The sequence below is a fragment of the Pararge aegeria genome, chromosome 3, assembly GCF_905163445.1.
Source record: "Pararge aegeria chromosome 3, ilParAegt1.1, whole genome shotgun sequence".
In the NCBI taxonomy this organism is placed as follows: Eukaryota; Metazoa; Arthropoda; class Insecta; order Lepidoptera; family Nymphalidae; genus Pararge; species Pararge aegeria.
This window is the reverse complement of record NC_053182.1, coordinates 3,374,176-3,395,658: the sequence shown is the minus strand read 5'-3', so window position 1 is coordinate 3,395,658 and position 21,483 is coordinate 3,374,176. Positions and strand designations below refer to the sequence as shown.

General features: G+C 36.2%; 1 protein-coding gene across 1 annotated transcript in view; it reads right to left on the bottom strand.

Annotated features, from left to right (window-relative positions):
* Positions 1-21,483, bottom strand: part of LOC120637078 (leucine-rich repeats and immunoglobulin-like domains protein 1) — a 471,378-nt gene that overhangs the window by 150,921 nt on the left and 298,974 nt on the right. The window contains exon 6 of the mRNA XM_039908697.1: positions 11,583-11,606. Within this exon, the coding sequence (XP_039764631.1) occupies positions 11,583-11,606 (24 nt within the window). The remainder of the gene's footprint in view (positions 1-11,582; positions 11,607-21,483) is intronic.

Sequence of the window (21,483 nt, the reverse complement as noted above, 5' to 3'; positions counted from 1 at the left end):
CATCAACCTGAGGGGTGTGTCTAAATACACCGGCAATTACACAGTTTCGGCCCGTTCTGGTCAAAAAATAATTCTATAATTTGAGCTTTAATGCAATGCATATAGATCCATCATACATACATTCCAATGTTCAAGTATTTATTTCCATAATCGAAAACGACAAATCGATGCGAGAGAGCGAGAAATCTCGTACTAAGCCTTAGTTTGTGGGTTAGCTGACCAGGCGTGATACATGATTTCGTTCATTGAAGTGGTTAGGCTTTAGGTTTGACGGCCGATTGGCGCAGTGGGCAGCGACCCTGCTTTCTGAGCCCAAGGCCGTGGGTTCGATTCCCACCACTGGAAAACGTGTGTGATAAACATGAATGTTTTCCAGTGTTTGGGTGTTCATCTGTACATTATAAGTATTTATGTATATTATTAATTAAGATATTTATCAGTCATCTTAGTACCCATAACACAAGCTACGCAAAGCTACTCTAAGGTACACTAACATTGGGGCTAGATGGTGATGTGTGTACAGTCGTAAAAAAAAATGTTCTATTGTTCACACGTACCCACAGTTTAAAACCAAAGCTGTAAAGTAATACTTTGTCATAGAGAAACATCCACCAGATTATGCGGTAAACATTTCGCAAAGTTGGCTCGCTTCCAGAACCTGATATGATTATTATTTATACCTTGACACTTTAATATGTCATATAATAATTTAGAAATATTTACTAGCTAGATTTCCTTGATTATTTATTGTTTTCCTTCGAACAATAAACCTAAAACGTAGCCCTTTAAGCTAGCATAGGTTCACCTCATAAGAGAATAAACTGTGTGAATTTTACACCTGAATCGTATAGTTACTGAACTATAAAAGGGCAAAATGTAGAATGATTTGTTACACTGTTAAGAATGATTCTCCATTTTGCTCTTATCCGTAATGAGCAACATTCTCCTTCTTTTTGCTTTTTTCTTCCTCTCCTTTGCTAAGTATTTATGTGTGTGTGTGAAGCAAACTAATGGAATTATTTTACAAAGGTAACAATGGCAATATTTTAATCCCTCATAAGAAACTTACTCTAGCGATTTCTCGGGTTAATAGATATTGTACATGCCCCTGATTTTGTAATTATATCATTTATTATTTTTCTTTTTTTTTTTTTAATTATTAACAATGCTTAAGAATAAATTAAAAAACACTATAAAAAATTTATAAAAAAAAAAAAAACTTCCACCCTCCGCTTGCGGGGCTTTTGAATGCCCAAGCAACCGGTGGTCAGGGCTCCAGAGTGAGAAACCTCCTCACAATACGCGCCGTTTCAAGGACTACTGCCTTCTGTATCCGACCCTTGATCCAACAACCAAGCGAAAGCTATGCATGCATGTACATGCCCCTGATATTATTAAGATCGGTGAAGTGATTAAGCTAAATATTGACAGCAATCAAACCAAACGATTTTTCACATTTTCTATTATTTTAATTAGTTTGAAAATTTCGTTTCATTGGGATATTGTCATGTATAAAGTTGTAAGGATTACACGACTCTGAATCAGTTACCAATTCCTACTGATCTACCGAGAAAACAAATGATTCTCGTGATAAATTACCGGTGCGGAAATAAGTTCACCCCTCCATGGTCCATTGTCCGATTGATTGCAGATCATTTCGGCGGACGGCAGCCGGAGAGAAAATTGCCTTTTGTACGTTGCAAATGTGAAGGACTGATGGCCTTTGTTGCATGACGATTATTCTGACATACAAAGAACGCCAAGCTTTTTACTCTATTATCGTTAAGATATAGAAGAATCCCTATGGTGTGTCATCACAGTGGACTGTGAACGGTGTTGTGTAGATCTGTGTTGTTTTGAAAAACTTAAAAGTGAAAATTAGCAATCGAAAACGCTATAACACGAAATCAATGATGATTCTTCTGCGTTGGGAATTAAGGCAAGGGAAGATCGTGTTTTTTGGATTATGAAAATGAAGCTTAATTTGCTATACTTCGCGAACAGCAGGCTAATCTGTATGGTGCTATATATTCCTTATACTCGACACCAAACAGATCTTCGGCAATGTGCCACAATGAATCATTGTTAAGTCAATTATCCATTGTTGAGGATGCTTCGGTTTCTTAGCGAAACGTGCGTACAGGGTACATTGTCGAAGATCTGTTTGGTGTGGAGTATAAGGATTGAAGGAATTATGTATTACACCATACAGATTCTCCTGCTGTTCGCGAAGTATAGAAAATGAAGCTTAATTTTCATAATTTATTAAGGATTTTCGCAAAGTAACGCCTGCTTCTATCCAGTGTTTCTTGGAGTGTTGTGAAGAACATTAGCCTCTATAGGAAGATATTTACGAGTATGTAGGTAAAGAGCGCATCAATCAGCGCTGGTACAGCGTGGTAGACTACGACCTAAGCCCTTCTCATTGTGGGAGTGGGTCTGAAGTGGGTCGGCAATGGGTTGATATGAGCATGATGAGGTAATGAGAATAAACCTTTTATGGTTTCAGTTTATATCCATGGCATGCAAAATCTACAATGGTTATTTAATTTATTCTACTCGTGCCCTGTAGTGTGCCAGTAATAAGTAGATATAATGATGCTGAATGATATATAATTAGTAGTCAATCTGAAAAGATTTAAATTCGAATAGCATTTAACTCGTTGAATGACAATCTAATTTAGACCATCAGAGTCAGAGGATATTAACCTACACTATGGAGGTTATTAATTTACACTAATAACATAATTCAAGTAAGATTTTTTTAAACGTAATAATAAAATAATTCAAATTCTAAAAGTTTTCATTCACGTAGACCTGTCACAAACACTTAAGAATTCATAATATATTATTATCATCATTGGGATAACTATACATTTGTTAACTTATTAACTGGACAATATTGTAATAGTAAACCAAACGAAAATATATTTTTTTAATTCTTTAACGTTAGTTGATTTCCGAATACGAGTAGGTACGTATAAAAGTAGCGCGTCAACAAAAACAACAAACTAATCTCTCCTTAACTCCCCCTTATTCCACTTGAGCACACGTCTTATCCGTCTTATACCTACTTATCCGAAGGCTTCGCCCACTACCATTAGCCTGGTGATTCTCATTTTGATTAATCACCTCGATTGCAGGCGCATCTAATGAAATTGCACGTTAATGTGCCATGGCGGTGCGTGGTCCGATCAACTCGAAGATCATTAATGATGACCATAATAGCGGGCCAAGTTAAAAAGGAACCTTATATGCTATCATTACACTGGTACGTTCTAAATTGTTTTTTGAAGTTATACTACTTTTGGCTTAGGGAAAAATGATGAGAGTAAATTTTTACGATGCGCGCGCGCACCGTCACACAAAAGCGACACCCTTAAGTTAGCCAACAAAGTAAAAGTAAGGATCTACATATAGTTGCGTGAGAATTGACAACTGTATCAACTATATATATATGTATTTATTTATAAATGTTATTTAACTAGATAACAAAACTTTCCATGAATTTAATACCTTTTTTCTCTATCGTTAGTGTCGTTTTTTTCTACAAACGCAGAATAAGGCGAAAGATAAAATTTTTGATATCTTGTTACGCCAAAGAAGTATAACTTCTAACGCGTGTACACGTTTTTATTTATCCGTGCTCCTACCGATTATGTGAGTAATTGTTAAATTAAAAAATAATTCACTTCTTTATATTTGAACGATTAACTGTAGTATTTTACAAATATAATAAAAAATGCTGTAGTACTTCTTCCCGTTTTCACTAAACCGAGAGATCGACTAAATCGAATGCCTAATGATTTATTCGATGTCCATGGATAAAAAAAAGTTTCACTAACTCCTAAATGATAACTTGTTGCAAAGTTTACATATCTCGAGCGTACCTACTCCAGTGGGAAACGAAACATGCTTAGTAGTATTTTGGAAGATATAGTTAGAGCATTAAAAGTATATGATGCAATTTATTTTGTTTTATTTATTTATTAAGGCCCAAACAGTATACTTAATATTTAAAATTAGTACAAAGAAAATAACACATACACCAATTAAGTAGCCGCTAATAAATCTAACGAATACATTAAAATTGACAGCAAACTTATAACTTAATTATGAAACTTTAGAATATGGGCTTGAGAGAAAAAAACACATATTATTGACAGATAATGTAAATAAGAGAAGACCCTTATTAACAATATCCATCAAAGTGGATATGTCAAAACATAAGTAGTACTTTTACGTAGAACAATTAGAAGTTAGAATTTAGAACAAAGATGTTTTTTTAACTGAGCCTTTTTTGCTTTTCGCTTATGTATGTCCATTTTATATGGATTTTTAAGTAAAGTTACCTGCTATGTAACTAGCTTATGACAAGCAGAAAAAAAGAGTTTATATATTAATAGTATACGAACCCTTTCATTCATTCTCCTAATGAAAAAACATTAAAAACACGACTGCACTAAAAAGTATACACATTCCAAAATGGAGCTATAAAGCGGCAATAATGTTTTATTTTCTTTAGAAATCTCAAATCAAAAGATGATATAAGAATTCTAACGACAACTTATACATCTACGAACGTATATCAGGCATTTAGAAGTTATGGTGGATTATATAATGTAATGTACATACATAAATTAAAGTCCTGTTTGGGCAGTTGTATAAATAAATAAATATAAATATACTACGACAATACACATATCGCCATCTAGCCCCAAAGTAAGCGTAGCTTGTGTTATGGGTACTAAGATAGCTGATGAAATTTTTTTTTTATGAATGAAATACACATAAATACTTATAATAAATAAATAAATATACTACGCGACACTACACACATCGCCATCTAGCCCTAAAGTAAGCGTAGCTTACAGCGCCAGTCGGCCGTCAATATAATAAATAAATACTACATACCAATTTATTTAACTTGGTAGTATCGTGTGTTAGTTCATCGATCGAATAGTGAATAGTCCATCCTACATTCGATTATCGTCCGAGCAATAACTTGCGAAGTTTAAAACCCACTCGCAGCCTTTGAATCCTCGCCAAGAGTACGTGAAAATTCCCAAGACCTCTCGTTCGTACATTTAACGTACGTTCTAGAGCCTTCGGAGTTCGATCCTATTTTCAGTTGGCTGACTATCGAATGTACAACGTGTATCGTGCGGCTAGTCAGAATTATTGGCTTATATTCCACATTGTTCTCCTTTCGATAAGACATTATTACCTATGGAGTGCATTATTTTAACAATTGGATGGAAAAAAGAACACCGGGTATTCTTTGAAAAGAATGGACTGATGCATAGACCTTAATTGACATGATTGTGGTTTTCTCCGGATGGCCTTGGCCAAGCGGGGGTAAGAGCCTTAACGCTGATCCTTCTTTATCTGGTCATTGGCGTCGGCAAGGTTTAAGTACTCTTAAAAAAATTAAGAGTACTTAAAGCATTTTTAGACTAGCAACCGCCATCTTGGCTGGGGCTATTAATATGTTGTCAAGATATGTACGTATCTGATTTTGCCAGAGATGGCAGCACTGACACATGGTGAATCGTCCTGATAATAGCAGTCTCAGATGGTATGGGGTATGGTAGTTTTTTTATATATGTATAATGTATATACATATCGCCAATAGATGGCGAAGTGGGCATCTACCAAACCAAAGAAAAAAAAAGAAATCTACCAAAAGAAAAAAAAAGTAAACGTAACTTGTGTTTTGGGTACTTAGATGACGAATATATTTATGCATCATAAACATAAATACTTAAAATATACAGATAAACACCCAGCCACTAAATAACATTAATATTCAACACACAAACATTTTCTAGTTGTGCGGATCGAACCCACAGCTTTGATCTCAGAAAGCACTGTCACTGCCCACTGCGCCAATCGGCCTTCAAAAGTTGTATTGAACCCCGGCGCTTGGTCACCAAATCTTTGTCAGTAGAGTGGTAGCTAGCCACGGCGGGAGCCTCCTACCGAACCAGAACAGATAAAATCAGTTATACATTCTCTAATTGCCCTGATGGGAATTTCCCACTTCTAAGACTATATCCTTCACTACTGGGCTCTGACGACGACTATAGGACTCGGCCTACATTGGTTTTTCAAAACCTTGGCGAGGGTGCGGTGAAATCTCACTCGTACGTATTTTATCCAACGAAATGGTTACACAACATACATTTCATATATTTATCTATACAACGTGTAACTGAAAACCGAAGTAATACTTCACAGGCTTTAGAAATACCTTATGTACAGTCTCTGAGACTTATCTGTGAAACCGAAAACCTAATAGTTTTTGAGCAGATCACTGCCATGTGTTTACTGAAAGAAATCAGATAGGCTCTTACATCTAATACAATATTATAATCATGTGACTCCTGTCACTTTATTAGGTAGGTACGCGTCGCGTAGCATAGGTACTATGCGCGTGTCGATCTTAATCTTCAATAGGGTGTCATAAGTAAACCCTCAAAATGTTTTGAATTCGTTTGTATGGAAAAATATATGTGCTTCTTTTTGATTTAATATTTTTAGAGGGTGATTCCTCATGAAATATACTTATGCAACCTTCAATATTATTTCGTAATTCTGTTACACGTTGTATAACAAACAAAGGAGGTCAACAAAAGAAACATTAAAGAAGGTGTTGTTACATTATTTCCATGAAATTATTTCAAAATTCGCTTCGTGTTAAAGAATTCAACTCGTTGCCATTTCGGACATTAAAGAGCTGACTGGCAGCCCGGTATATATTTCAATGCACCTACACCTCATCATTCATGCATGCTGTTAGCATTGCAAGAGAGTTCTGGAGAAAGTTTTCAAGATTTAAAACCTTAAAGTTTCTTAAGGAAATTCCGAGCGCTACTAACTTACTGATATCCAGCTGCATTTTATACGGCGCGGCGTTTAGTGGAATGGCCGGGGCAAATGTTATTATGGAAAAATCATAAGAATTTTCAGTCGAAAATGAAGTTCCAATTAGTTTGGACGCTCGATTTTTAAATTTAACTTTACGAGTAACTAGGCATACTTCATGATATGAACCTATTACCGGCCCACCCACTCCCGGTTAAGGCCGTAGTCCACCACGCAGGAACAGTGCGGATTGGTGGAGTAGACATTCTCATTACAATGTATTTATGTTCTTTTGATAGTTGATATGATCCACAAATTCAATGCGCTGTGGAGTGAGCTGGGAGTCTCTATTCTGGGCCAAATTCGTAACGACGAAATCCGTAGAAGAATCAAAGTTACCCATAGCTCAAAAGATAAATAAGTTGAAGTGGCAGTGGGTGGGTCATATCGGAGGACAGGATCAGCACATATCTCTGTGTGTGTGTGGGTGTATGCGCCAATTTTAATTTTATTATTTTTATTTGAATGGCGAATTAGTCTGGAGTTTCTTAGGTACACTTGATGAAAATTGATCCCAGATGGCCGCAATATATATTTTTTCGGTATGGGTCCCAAATGAAAGGGCTTGACTAGTAGACTGCGGTACACTATAATAAATTTCAAATCCAAGATGGCCGCCACCAAAAATGACGAATTACATTTTTATTATCACGACTAGTCAACATTGACATAAATGAAAGGGTTTGACTAGTAGAATAATTTACACTACATTAAAAGCGATTGACGAATTTGCAAGCGATTGATTTTTGAATTTTCTGTTTAATGTTATATCATGCGATCAAGCAACGATCATTTTGAGTCGGTTGCTGTCAAGCCTATATAAACCTTGACTTGAAGAAACCTCCGCTACTTGATCTTCTTTGTTTGCTTTTTTTGGCTAAAAGAAGGAGAAGAAGAAGAATCTGAGGTTTCTTCGCGTCAAGGTATTGCTGAATCCCGATTATCAGCAACAGGAAGGATTTAATTAGAAGGGGCGTTGGTCAATGCTATACCTTTGTAATAATGTTTTGGTTACTAGTAGGTATTATATTTATTAACGTAATTAAATTGGTGTGTAATAAATACGCAATATAAATAATATTCGGGTACAAATTAATTCCCGAATTTCAGCATAAATGGCTCACGCTAATTCAATCGTTAATAATATTGTTATTAATATTCAATTTATTATTGTAATGATTACTGCGTAATTAGTCGCCTAACGATATTCAGGTGAACATGATCATTGATGTAGTTCAAAAGCCTCATTCCTAAGTAATATTTTAAATGACAATGTGATTATATTTTGTTACACTGGATCAATATAAAGCGGTGAGTACGTACAGACTACAGAGATTTTCTAAATATTGGGAATGGAAAAAAAACATGGGAGTGAAATTATACGATGTAACGAAATGCGCGCATACATTGTGACACGATTTTAACAGGATGAGGGGAGAGGGGAATACATAGTCGGTCACCTCACTTTTCACGATGCGCATAAAAAAACCGAAACCCTGAAGTTGGCTATAAGGTTTTAAGTGTACACTTCCAATTGTCAAAGCCTGCGGGCTCATTCGGGTAATTTCATTGATTCAATTGTACGCCCTACACAATTACAATTAAAAAAATCTCAAATTTTGTTCAGTGAAACATGGTGGTCCTATAATGAGATAACTATATAATGCGTTATAATAAAACTTTCAATGTATTAAAATAGAAAATTTAGTGTCGTTTTCTCTACAAACGTAGAATAAATAAGGCGTAAGATAAAAAAATTCTAACCATTTTTATCATGTTACGCCAAAGAAGTATAACTTCCTACGGGTGTACATAAATACATACACGTTTTTCACAGTACAGTAGTAGTAGGAACATATAAATTGTAGTTAACTTACAAGCGATCGAATAATAAAAAGCAGGAAGACAATCTTACATTAGGCAATAGGCATCCAGATGAAGTCAATACTAAGGAGGTACTCACTAACGTTTGTGAAAAGAGATATGGCGATGTATAAGACAAGCTGTTGCCCGCACTTTTATTTGTATTTTTTTTCTTAAATTCGCATGATCAGATAGTGTTTCTGGGATACAAAGTATAAAGTATACTACATATATCCATCTGACATCAACAGTATTTTTAAAAGATGCAGTTTTAATTTTCTTTAAGGAGCTAAAAAACAGGTCCACGTCAAAAAATTCATCGTTATATAGTCTCACAGCGCGAGAAACGTAACAGTTGCATGTGTATTTTTTATAGAAAAATGGCGTCGAAAACAAGTTAATGCGTTTACGATTAGGGCGAATAGGAAATTTTAATCGGCAAATTAAATTTAGATAGCAGCATGGGGGGCATCAATGAGACATCTAAATAAAGTGGTTGAGCCAAACATCTTTACATACTATAAATGTGTGTGTTTGTTTGTTTATTTGTCCTTCATTCACGAAGCCACCAATCAACTTGATTTTGGCATAGAGTTAGTTGAAAAGACGGAGACTAAGTAATATAGGCTACTTATGATCCCAGTAAAACCGCGGGTTTTGTAAAATACCGTGAAAGTCGATGAACTTTACCATTATACTATTAATAAGGATACTGGAATGATAGTATATACAAAGCTACTACGTAACAAATTGTACGTGAAAGCAATTTGTTTTCTATTCGAAGCCGTTAGCGCTATCACAAAAACACACTCAGTGAGCAAAGTGAACAAAGTGACAGATGATGCTCCTACTAATGTAGATCTGTGAGCAAAGAACCCCCGAAGTCTTCACTGAATATTAACATTTCTAGTTCTTCGAGCTAAATCTTAAAGTAAACCATCATATAAAAAAAATCTACACTCCGCGAAAAGCAGAATTTGTATGTCGTAATTTATAACCTCTTTGATCCTTACCACACCAAACATAAAAATATCTACAAATACAAATAACCTACTAACAATAATATTCACAAAAATATAAACCTTCTATTAATACTTTTTCCAACCAGACGGTACTAACTTTATTTATTAATTTTTATTTATTAATACTCTTTATTTGTACACCACTCAGAAAAACGAGAAAAAAAAAAACAAACACATCTCTTAGCACCATTAAATTAAGATTTCCGAAATCTTGCGGTGCTGTCCTTATGATACCCGAATAAACCCATCGGGGAAGTTAAATTACGTGTGGTGAGAACGGTATCGCGATCGTATCGAGACGGGAATAAATCTGGGGACTTTGCTGACGCCATATTGGATTTCGGGAAGCATTCTCTTAAAGGCTTTAGCACACCAAGAGTGTTTCGCAACGAGTCATTTAGCTGATTTAATTGCCTGAAAATATTTACTGAGTTGGGCACTAAAAATTTAATAGGTATATCCTAATTAGCTGCAAGATTAAACAATAAATAATCTTCTTAGAGATTGATGGTACGTTTAGGTACGCTAGCAACGTATTGTAAAGCTCTATGAAGAGTTTTTATTGTCTTCTATATTGAGATAGCAGTTTCATATCTTAATTTCTTTACCCATCAGTTTGTAGTTCGTACGCCAGTCACAAAAAATAACGAGATGTTTCTTATTTTTTTCAAACCTGTTGTCTATTCTTTTACACGTACCAAAAATATTTACCGTTTCTAATCGAAGAGTCGTGTTACCCGTCATAATAATAATAAATCCCAATACCTAAATATACCCAAAACAGAAAAACCTGGACTTAGCGTTCCGGTATGATGTCGTGTAGTAACTGATTAGGAGTATGGGTTTAATAAAACTGCCATCCCATCAGCTCGTTATCATTAGACTGCAGTAGTTAAGATTTTAGTCAAGGCTGACTTTTAGTGGAATAATAAGCGTGCAATCCACAACGAAGAAAACGCACGTATACGTACGTACGCTAGATATAGTAGCGAAAGAGAAAAGAAGGAAAGCATTCAATCAACCTACTAGGAGGTCATAAACTGCGATCAGTGTGCCCAAATCTCTAGTTTCATTAAGCGATCGCCGAGATGCGCGCAGTAGATACGCCGTCTAACTACGAAATAAATCGGAACGGTATCCCGCAGAACTTCGGAGCACTCTGTTTACCGGAGTCTGGGGTAATGCGTGGAAGGCGTTTCGTTTTTATCCCAAAATGCCATTAGCGGAAAGCTTTCGCTATAATGGATGGATTATTTTATGTGACGGTGACCTTTTTAACCGACCGAAATGTTAGGATTTTGATAAAATGATGAAACTATACCATTCTATTAATCTTTATAAATTAATAACTTAGGAGTGTGTCTGTGGTAATAAAATGACTTTCTTTTATAGTAATAATTGCCATTATGGCCGAACTGATGGAAAGTGAAATTATCCCTAATACACCCCGATCCACCACATTACATTAAATTGCATTACACCTAATTCTCTACTATAAAGGGTTGTCTAAAAGAGATCGCTTAAAGCGATAAGACCGCCTTTGCACATCTTATTTATTTATTTATTTATTTATTTGTGAACAATAACATCTTAACCACTAATGAATGAAACGATGATCACTGTAAAAGTATGAAACTGCGTAGCAGTGAAAAGTCTTATAGAAAAATCATATACGTATATATTTTTATTGTTTTTGTTATTTATTGTTTTCACTTTTAATTTGTGCAATAAAGAATATCTATCTTTCTAGATGGTGTTGAATAGACTTACTTGATAACTGCCGCGTTTGTCGGCCTACTGAAACAAAGAGAAAACAAATTGATATAAAGTACTAAATGGGAAAATAGCTAAGTTAACTGTAGCTAAGTTTTACACAATTCTAGAAAGTAACTAGACAGGACCCAGAGCTTAAATCTATCTTCACTGATATAATTCGACGGCCGATTGGCGCAATTGGCAGCGACCCTGCTTGCTGAGCCAAGGCCGTGGGTTCGATTCCCACAACTGGACAATGTTTGTGTGATGAACATGAATGTTTTTCAGTGTCTGGGTGTTTATATGTATATTCTCAGTATTTATGTATATTATTTATAAAAAACATTCATCAGTCATCTAAGTACCCATAACACAAGCTACGCTTAAATTGGGGCTAGATGGCGATGTGTGTATTGTCGTAGTATATAGTATATATAGTATAGTATATAGTAATTATTGATCGAAGATGTAAGCTTTCATAGTATAATTTGTATATATCAGAGTGTATGAGCAATATCACATATGTAAAACAATCACGTAGCGCAAATGTTTCAACCACAGCGTTATCTCGACAGCGAATCAAATTTCAAGCTAAAAATTTTCAAAATATAGAAGCACAAAAAGTTGGCACAATTCGCCACGTTCTGCGGCTTAACCTACCTGGAAAATAGGGGAAAAACACTTGCCAAAACCTAATCCATCTATTATGTAGGATGTTGGAAATACAGGTTGGCTTTGACCCCATTTGAATTGAGGCTTAAATAAAGAATAAGGTATTGTTGTTTCGGATTTACCGTGTCCCATCTTACGTAGCGTAAATTAGATGACAGAATTTGAGGTTTTAGAAATTGTTAGGGCACAGTTTGCCAGTTCACTGTAATAGATATTTATTTTTAACTTTCATTCTATTCCGAAACAGCGTTTATTAATTTATTTGTTTGAACACGCTAATAACAGGAACTAACTTTTATAAAATCTTATAAATCTCTTAGACCAATTGTTAGGGAAGATGATATGCTATTCGAAATAAAACTGAGACTCTGAGGAGCTGCGTAAATGAAATAAACGTATGGGCGGGCGATGCAACGCGGTGGGTCGGGGTATACGATGTACAATATTAATGAGAAAATTTACATGTCAGTAGTTGTATGCGTATATAGTTCGTTTGTATGTTTGTTCATACATTGTTTTATTCTGCGACGTGTGGTTGAACCAATAACTGCATGATCCCCAGTAGAGCATGCTTATTATAATCTACACTGTGGGTTTTAAAAAAGTAAGCAGAAAAATGATAATTTATTACTATGAAATTGTTGTTAGCCATAAATCACATATCAACCATTCTTTCTCCAGGTAACTTTTATGTAATGACTTGTACCATAAAACTCCCGTCCCGTTTACGAGGTGCCAGAATGTAACATTTTTATGGTCTAACCTAACCCGGCGTAATTGAAAGATGTGAATAGTTTTATGTTGTCACTTGTTCATATTTTATTTTCATTCACCATTTTATAATTCGTCGGCTAATCCATTGAAGTGCAATAAAATATATGTTCTATGATAATTTTATACATTTCTTTTCCTTGGCCGATTACGGTCACATTATTTGTGGAGTAAAATTATGAATTTTAAAAAACCTTTGTAAGAATTATAATAGAAATATGGGGATGCGCTAATATAAAACTAATTGAAAGAGTTATTCAAATATCCCAAAAAAAATAATAAATAACGTGAAAGTGAGATGTTCTTTGGAGAATAAGTTGTGTTCGGAAGTATAGTTTTCAACGGTGTTATGCTACTTGTGTACGGCTGCATCTTTATTGGGGTTTCGTAACCGGAGGGTGCCAGCCAAAGGGGCCCAATGTTCATCGGTCATTTAAGCCCTATGCTCAACGCATTATGATACAACGTTTTATGTGTCAAATATCATTATCAACTAATTACTGGCCTGCTACAGAGCATGGTACTATCGAATGAGAAGGGCCTTAGTCACCACACTGGCCAAGTGCGAAAAGGAAAACTTCACACGCCCTTGAGACATTACGGAGAACTCTCAGGCATGTACGTTCCATCGTAATGTTTTGCAAATGATTTTTAATTGCTTATTAGTCAAACAGAGAACAAACACTTTATTGCACGTATAACATACAGGAAAAGAAACAGGAGTTTACAGTACACAATGTAGACATGCAAAGGCAGCCTTATTCTCTTACAGGCAACCTTTGAACACAGGACTTAGAGCAAGAGAACGGGATTGTGCCAAGAGTATAGAGTGTAGAGGTGCGTGCGTGCATCAAACTCAGTTCCATCGAATGGGAGCCCAAAGTCTTACTCATTACGCTATCGCCCAAAAATATACGTGAAATATACTGTAAGTACTAGAAAAAAATCTCTAGAGAACTGTTTTTTCCAAATAAAAATATCATAAAAAGTAAAAGTTTTTTGAAAAAGTAGTCTATGCGTCTTTACGATTCAAGCTATGTCTATGCAAAATTTCACCAAGATCGGTTTAGCTGTGAAACCATGTTGCTGTTCCGGAATAAAAAGAACTTGCTGTAGTTTTAAGTTAACAAATGTTATACTAGAAAAAATAGTCGAATGTTCAAAAAAAGGTCAGTATTAGACCGACAATATTAAATAAAGAAGTTTTGAGTTCGAGTTTATCTCCTGGATTAATACAGATCCAATTATGTTAAATTGCTTATGAGAACCCAGTGAATCTAATTCAAAACATACACCCGCTTGCCTGTCTGATCCTATTCCATAAAGATAATTCTTCAATTTAGAAGCCCCAAATCCTTGAATACAATCATCCTAATTTCAATTATGTTTATAGACGCTAATAATATTACCTCGATTTGTTTGCACGGGTACGTATCAATGAATTTAGCTACCACGGCTTACCGATATCGTATTCCTGCGCGAAAATCTATTTGGATTCCGAGCGTATCTTCTTAGTAGAAATCTTATTTGCAGTATTTTATTAAGCAGTCTGTTATCAAATCTGGTTCTGGATTAGAAGCCTTGATTGCAATAACTCGGTTTTCAGCCTCGTCAATCTGTTCAATTAACGTTCGGAGAGTATTAGGATTAGGATCAGGATGAGTTTTATCGGGCTCGAATTGAATGCGAGTGTTTTGTAGTAAGGGTATTAGGGATCAAGTTTAAGGGAGGCTCGCTGTCGGCTCCCGATCGTCACGCGATAGAGGACCAAGGGTTGACTTTTAATGAGGGAGCTCACGTAGAGGATTTCGTAAAGATTGTATTTCAAGGGCGTTGGCTCCTATTATAGCTAGATAGTGATGTTATAGCGGGTATTCGGAGCCCGTCAGTTTCAGGTTTAAACTATGCATTGACGGCCGAGTGGCGCAGTGGGCAGCGACCCTGCTTTCTGAGTCTAAGGTCGTGGGTTGGATTCCCACAACTGGAAAATGTTTGTGTGATGAACATGATTGTTTTTTAGTGTCTGGGTGTTTATCTGTATATTATAAGTATTTATGTGTATTATATTCATTAGCTATCTCAGTACCCATAACACAAGCTACGCTTTTTTTGGGGCTGGATGGCGATGTGTGTATTGTCGTTGTATAATTATTTATATTATTTATTTATTTATATACGACCTAACCTTTTTAAAATTGAAAATGCGTTTGAATGGATTTTAGAAAAGTCCCTATTTATCGCTCGGGGTTCATCAAGAAACCTATATACATATGTCGGGTCCGTTTTGTTTTGAAATTGTAACGTATATGTTCACGTATTTAGAGCCATAGGGTTTTTTGGATTTAACACTTAATTCACATTTCAATTTGTGTTGCCTTTAGGAAATTGTATAAACCTTTTAGCAAATTGAAGGAGATGTGAGCCTAAATTAAGCATTTACTTTTTTAAAGGTTTTATTTATTAACTTGCTTCGTTCGTATCTCACCTTCCGGGTTGAAAATCCGTACTTCAGTTTTAATATTATAAGTTCGAAAATGGGGGATACTAACACTGAGTTTTCGAGAACGGGGTCACTATATAACACTAGATACGGCTATAATTTCTGATCAAACAACATCATAATCATCATTTTAGCCGAACCGTCCACTGCTGGACATAGGTCTTTTATAGGGTGTTCCATAATCCACGGTCCTAGGTCGCTTGTTTCCAGCGGCTCTTAGCGACTCGTTTAATGTCGTCTGTTCAACCTAGTTGGGGGCCACGCTGTGTTTTACGGTGCAGGATGGCCATTTCAGCCAATCTCCATCGGTATCAACATATCAGAAGACACTTAGTTGCCATGCAAAAGAGGAAATTTTGAAAATTAAATTCTTTATGGAAATCCTTCGCATTTTAAATTAAAACCTCCAATTATACATTCGGCAGTTACACGGAGTTTTGCAGGAGTAGAACTCAACGCATCAAGAACTCCGCTAACAATATTAGTATGTATTAATAATTAACACAACACTTCGGCTCGAGACTGCACCGCGGAACTATAACTAACTATGACAAACTTCTAGAGCCGAACCGACTAACTTGCGCCGCGCTGGGACCAAACAATATGACGATGACATTATTATTTATAATGCGGTTGCTCGTTTGCTTGCGGGTTTTAATAAGCCCCTTTACTCTGTGTTACAGCCCCCGACATAACACAGACGATAATGTGAAATCAGGTTTTTACGCCTAATCAAATTTTAATACCATTTTTGGCTTTAACTAAGATATGACAACTTTTTTATATTTATTAAATTGATGTAATTGATTTTGCGCACCGCTATAACGATTCATATGTGAGCCAATTCCTCATAATGGTTGCCTGGAAGAAATCACTATAAGTGATAAGGCCGCCTTTGTTACACAAATTTAATTGTACCTTTGTTGTTTTTGTCTCTTTTATTTATTTTATTCTTGTGTGCAATAAAGTATTTTTGATTTGATTTGATTTGATTTTCTAAAAGTCATCATTTCATATCTTATATATTTAAACGAGCAATTCTTGTATATATATAGGTATATATAAATGGAAACCCGGAATCGGCTCCAACGATTTTAATGAAATTTACTATAGGGTTTCGGCGGCGATAAATTGATCTAGACAGGATGCATTTTTAGAAAATTTCATTTTATTCGTGTTTTCCGGTAATAACTGATTTGGTGCAGACGAAGTTGCACGGGTCAGCTAGTATTGTTTAAAGTTTATAAGAAATAATTCAAGTTATGTCTGATTTATCACGAATATTTATTTACTAAGGGTGTATTGCTTACGGGTTTTAAAAAGGCCATTCACTTTCTGTTACATCTCCGGATTTATGGAAGACGCGTGCAAGTCTGGCTTACTTCGCGGACTTAACTACGAGTTATTCTAAATCAGATTACTTGACTGCCACGTTAGTTAGCTTGATCGGATACGGTTTACGATGTCCTGGGTTAGATGCCCGGCTTGGGATATAATTACGTATTGGGTTTGCCTGTTGAGAAATTCCCGTTTATAAACCTTTATTATTAGTAATGATCACTAAATGTGATAATAATTGCTAGAACCTGATGTGCTACCAGTAATGATGACGATGATGATAATTATGATAAAAATATTCACGTCAAGTAAGGTACAACACAAACCACTAACTTTTTTTTTTTTTGAAATAAATATACAGTCAAACCTGGATAAGCGAGAGTTCAACGGAGCTCAATCTCATTCTCGCTTATAGAGGTTTCTCACTAACCCGAGTTTCTCGCTAATGCAGGTACATGGGTAGCGTTTCTCTCTTATAGAGGTACGCAGCAATAACAAGACATATTCATGCACAATGTAATTTTATTTTATTTAGAACTTATTTACCTTAAAAAAAATCCGTGAATTTCGTTTGGGTTTCTGTTTTTGTATTTTGAATGTTTTTCTATAACTCATAAATTTTGTGGAATATTGCTTGCTCGACTGTCGCTTATGGAGGTATAGATAAGTAGCAGTCTCACTTACGGAGGTCCGTGAGTGAAAAACGACTCTCTCTTACAAAGGTTTCTGTTTCTCGCTAATAGAGGTTTTGGGAGCTTAAAATGACGGGTCCTGGCTATTACTCTCACTTATAGAGTTTTCTCACTTATCCAGTTCTCACTTACCCAGGTTTGACTGTATCTGCAAACTTCTTTCGGAGTTATATGCGTTTCGAATTTAAGCAATTTAAATATGTTGTTTGTTAATGCTTTTTAACGGTGAATGAAAACATCGTGAGGAAACCTGCGTGCCTAAGATTTCACCGTAACGTTTCCAAGGGCGTGCGTAATTTACTCATTCGCACTAGACCAGCATGGTACGGCCTAAACACTTCTCATTCTGAGACGAGACCCGAGCGCCGGCCGGTAATGGCTTGATGATGATGATAAATATACAACAAGTATTATCACTTGCAAGGGTTTATTCAATTGTAAACAACAGTTTAAGAGCTGAAGTGAAAACAACATCCAATATAATTTCGCTTTTCGATAAACTAAACTTGTTACTCTCTCGTTAGAGAATTCGATCTATTTTTGCTCTTGGAGTTGTTAATGTCATTGTAACTCACCTTAAGTTGACAAACAAACTACTGTGGTCATCCCGAATGGTACAAGCTTTCAACAGCTCCAGCTATGTCCTAAATCATGACCGTCACAACTTGTTACTCCGGCCAACTTCGCCTTAACTTCGGCGAACGTATACTCCAAAACATACACGTACGGCGGGCGGATTTCACGATTTCACGGGCACGCAACATTACACCGCAAAGCTTTTAAGATAAGTATTATAATCGCATGAAAGTTTTGAATGGCACTGTGTGGCGGGGCGTACATACAAGTTGGTGAACAAGTTACAAGTATACAAACTTCACGGTGCATTAGTGAACATTTTTAAACCGATTAACCACAGCGGGCTTAGTTGTGGGCGCAGAATTGTAACTCGCAAGTTTCGTATCAAAAGTTGCGCTTAATTTTGTTACTTTTTATCGTGAGTGTGGCGGTCTGCACATTACCAAACTAGATGGCGCCACGAAGATCCTGCATCGCGTAGTGTTCACAAAAATTAACAATAAAAACAATTCTGACGACCTCCCTGGCGCAACTATGAGCGTAGTGAATTTAACCAGAGGGTCCCAGGTTTTTTTCTGGTCTAGTCTGGTGGGAGGCTTGGGCAGTGGCTAGTTATCGACAAAGACAGGCCGCTAAGCGATTTAGTGTTCTAGTGCGATGAGAAATCGAAAGTGAGCATTTTTCGTAATACCGGGGCCTTATAATCTGTAATGGAAGTGGGCGAATGAAACTCGGTTGAAAGTTGCGAAGCAGTTTTTTTTTGACTTTCAAAGAATTACTGGCAGTTATAATAAACCGGGTCACCGTATTTGTTTTCAGCTTCTACAGTCTTGTTTATTGCTGAGTTTGCCATGCACTCCTGGTAGTTTTTCTGTCTCGCCAGGACCGTTAAGCCTCAACAATGTAATAGCCTCAACAATGGAGTACCATCGTCAGCCAGGTTTTTTCCTCAGATTATTAACGCCACTGATTGGCACAAGCTTTTAAGGTTTTGTAGCTTACATCCGCCATGCTGCGCCATGTCTAGGTGTTTATCTGTATATAATAAGTATTTATGTAAATTATATTCAGAAAAATGTTCATCACCTATCTTACCGTACCCACCCATAACACAACCTACGCTTACTTTGGGGCTAGATGGCGATGTGTGTAATGTCGTAGTATATTAATATATATATCATATTATCAGGGATGTGTATTGTTTACTGTTCCAATTTTCTAAATCTAGGCTGATCCCGAAGATTTCTAGTCAGAAAAACACACATCTTTTCAATTTATTGCCCAACCTGGGAATCGAACCTAGGGACGTTAACCCTTTTCATACATCACCATCATCAATATCAACCCACTACCGGCCCACCACAGAGCGCTCGTATCCGGTCCGACTGAGAAGGGTTAAAGCCATAGTCCACCACACTGGCCAAGTACCGATCGGAAGACTTTAAATGCCTTCGAGAACATCTTTGATAACTGTCAAGCATGCAGGTTTTCTTACGATTTTTACGTAAAAGCCTACAGCGTTAAAGCCAGTGACATTCAATTGCTTAAAAAGCACATAACTCCAGAAAGTTACGAGGTATTTGCGGGGGATTTAACTCGGTCCCTTCAAAAAAATAATCATTTCACTATCACCACCATATCTGTGTTTCCTGCCACGTATAATTTGAGTAACTTCAAGGCTAGAGTGAATAGGCTTTTTCTAGGCAAGCGTGCTCCAACCTAGACCTCATCATTGCTTTCTAACGGGCATGATTGTCGTCAAACGCTGGCCTATCGTGAATAAAAAAAAAATCCGGCGGTTCGTACATACGAATCCATAGACAAAGGTGGCAGAGATCGCTACTAAGCTATAAGGCCGCCCTTTGTATTCAAATTCAAAATTTCTTTATTCATGTAGGCCTATCACAGGCACTTATGAAGCGTTCATACATATTTGTTTACATAATTGTAACGGGATGGTGATAACTTCGTTCGCCAACTTAAATCTAAAGCTACGGGGGTTCCAAACGCGCCCTGGTCTAAGAAGAGCCCACAACAAACTTAGCCGGGTAAATTTATTTTTTTGTTATCACCATCTTCCAGTAAATTTATATTAAGCTATGAAGCTAGAGCAATTCACACCAAGCTTTTTTATCGTTTAAATAATCGTTAATATTATAATAGGATTTTTCTGTAAAAAAAATTCTACTTCAGTCTTTGTATTTCTATTGTTATTTTTATATTTTCCTAACTTCATAGTGGTGTACAAATAAAGATTTAAATAATAATAAATAAAAATAGATGACTATATCTAGATCCTATACACACTAAAACAATGCGCACAAAAACGGTTCTCGTGACACTCATAGAGGGACTATACCTGCGCTTAACAAACAAGTTAAGGGCAAAATTAACATAGAGTACCCTTTAGCGGACCTTTAAGATCCTTTAAGAACCTTCATTGACAGTCGGGGTTATTAGGTTTACAAAAGCTAACATAATGAATAGTTGACGGCCGATTTGCGCAGTGGGCAAACCCTGCCTTCTGAGTCCAAAGCCGTGGGTTCCATTCCCACGAATGGCAAATGTATTTGTGATGAACATGAATATTTTTCAGTGTCTGGTTGTTTATATGCATATTATAAGTATTTATGTATATAATTCATAAAAAATATTCATCAGTCATCTTAGTACTCATAACACAAGCTACGCTTACTTTGGGGCTAGGTGGCGTAGTATATTTATTATTATATTGCTATCCATTTATTTATTTGTACCAAAAAATATGACATATTCATAAAGAAGAAAAGATATAGGTAAAGTAACTGTTATATTTGTAAGAGATCTCTACCTGTGTGGCATTCCTCCATAAAGGGTTGTCTGGAGGTGATCGCTTAGAGCGATAAGACCGCCTTTGCGCATTTTTTTTTTTATGTTTTTATATTTCTCTTTTAATTCGTGTAGTAAAGACTTTATCTATATATCTATCTGTGTCCCGTGTAAAATGGAGTGGGAAAAAGAAAAGGTACAACAAAAGAAACGAAAGAAGTAGGATACATGCAAAGTGACAATATACTACATACAATGAAATAAACAGTAAAAATAGATATTTATATATTTTTTATTTAATTTCTCAACAGGTTAGTCCTTGACTGAAATCTCACCTGGTGGTAAGTGATGATGCAGTCTATGATGGTAGCGGGCTAACCTGTTAGGGAGTATGGTAGTCATATCCCCAAATCAGTTTCTAAACGCCATCGCACCGAAACACTAAATCGCTTAGTGGCACGTCTTTGTCGGTAGGGTGGTTACTAGCCACGGCCAAAGCCTCCCACCAGACCAGACCAGAGAAAATACAGAAATAATAAATTCCCAATCGCTCCTGCCG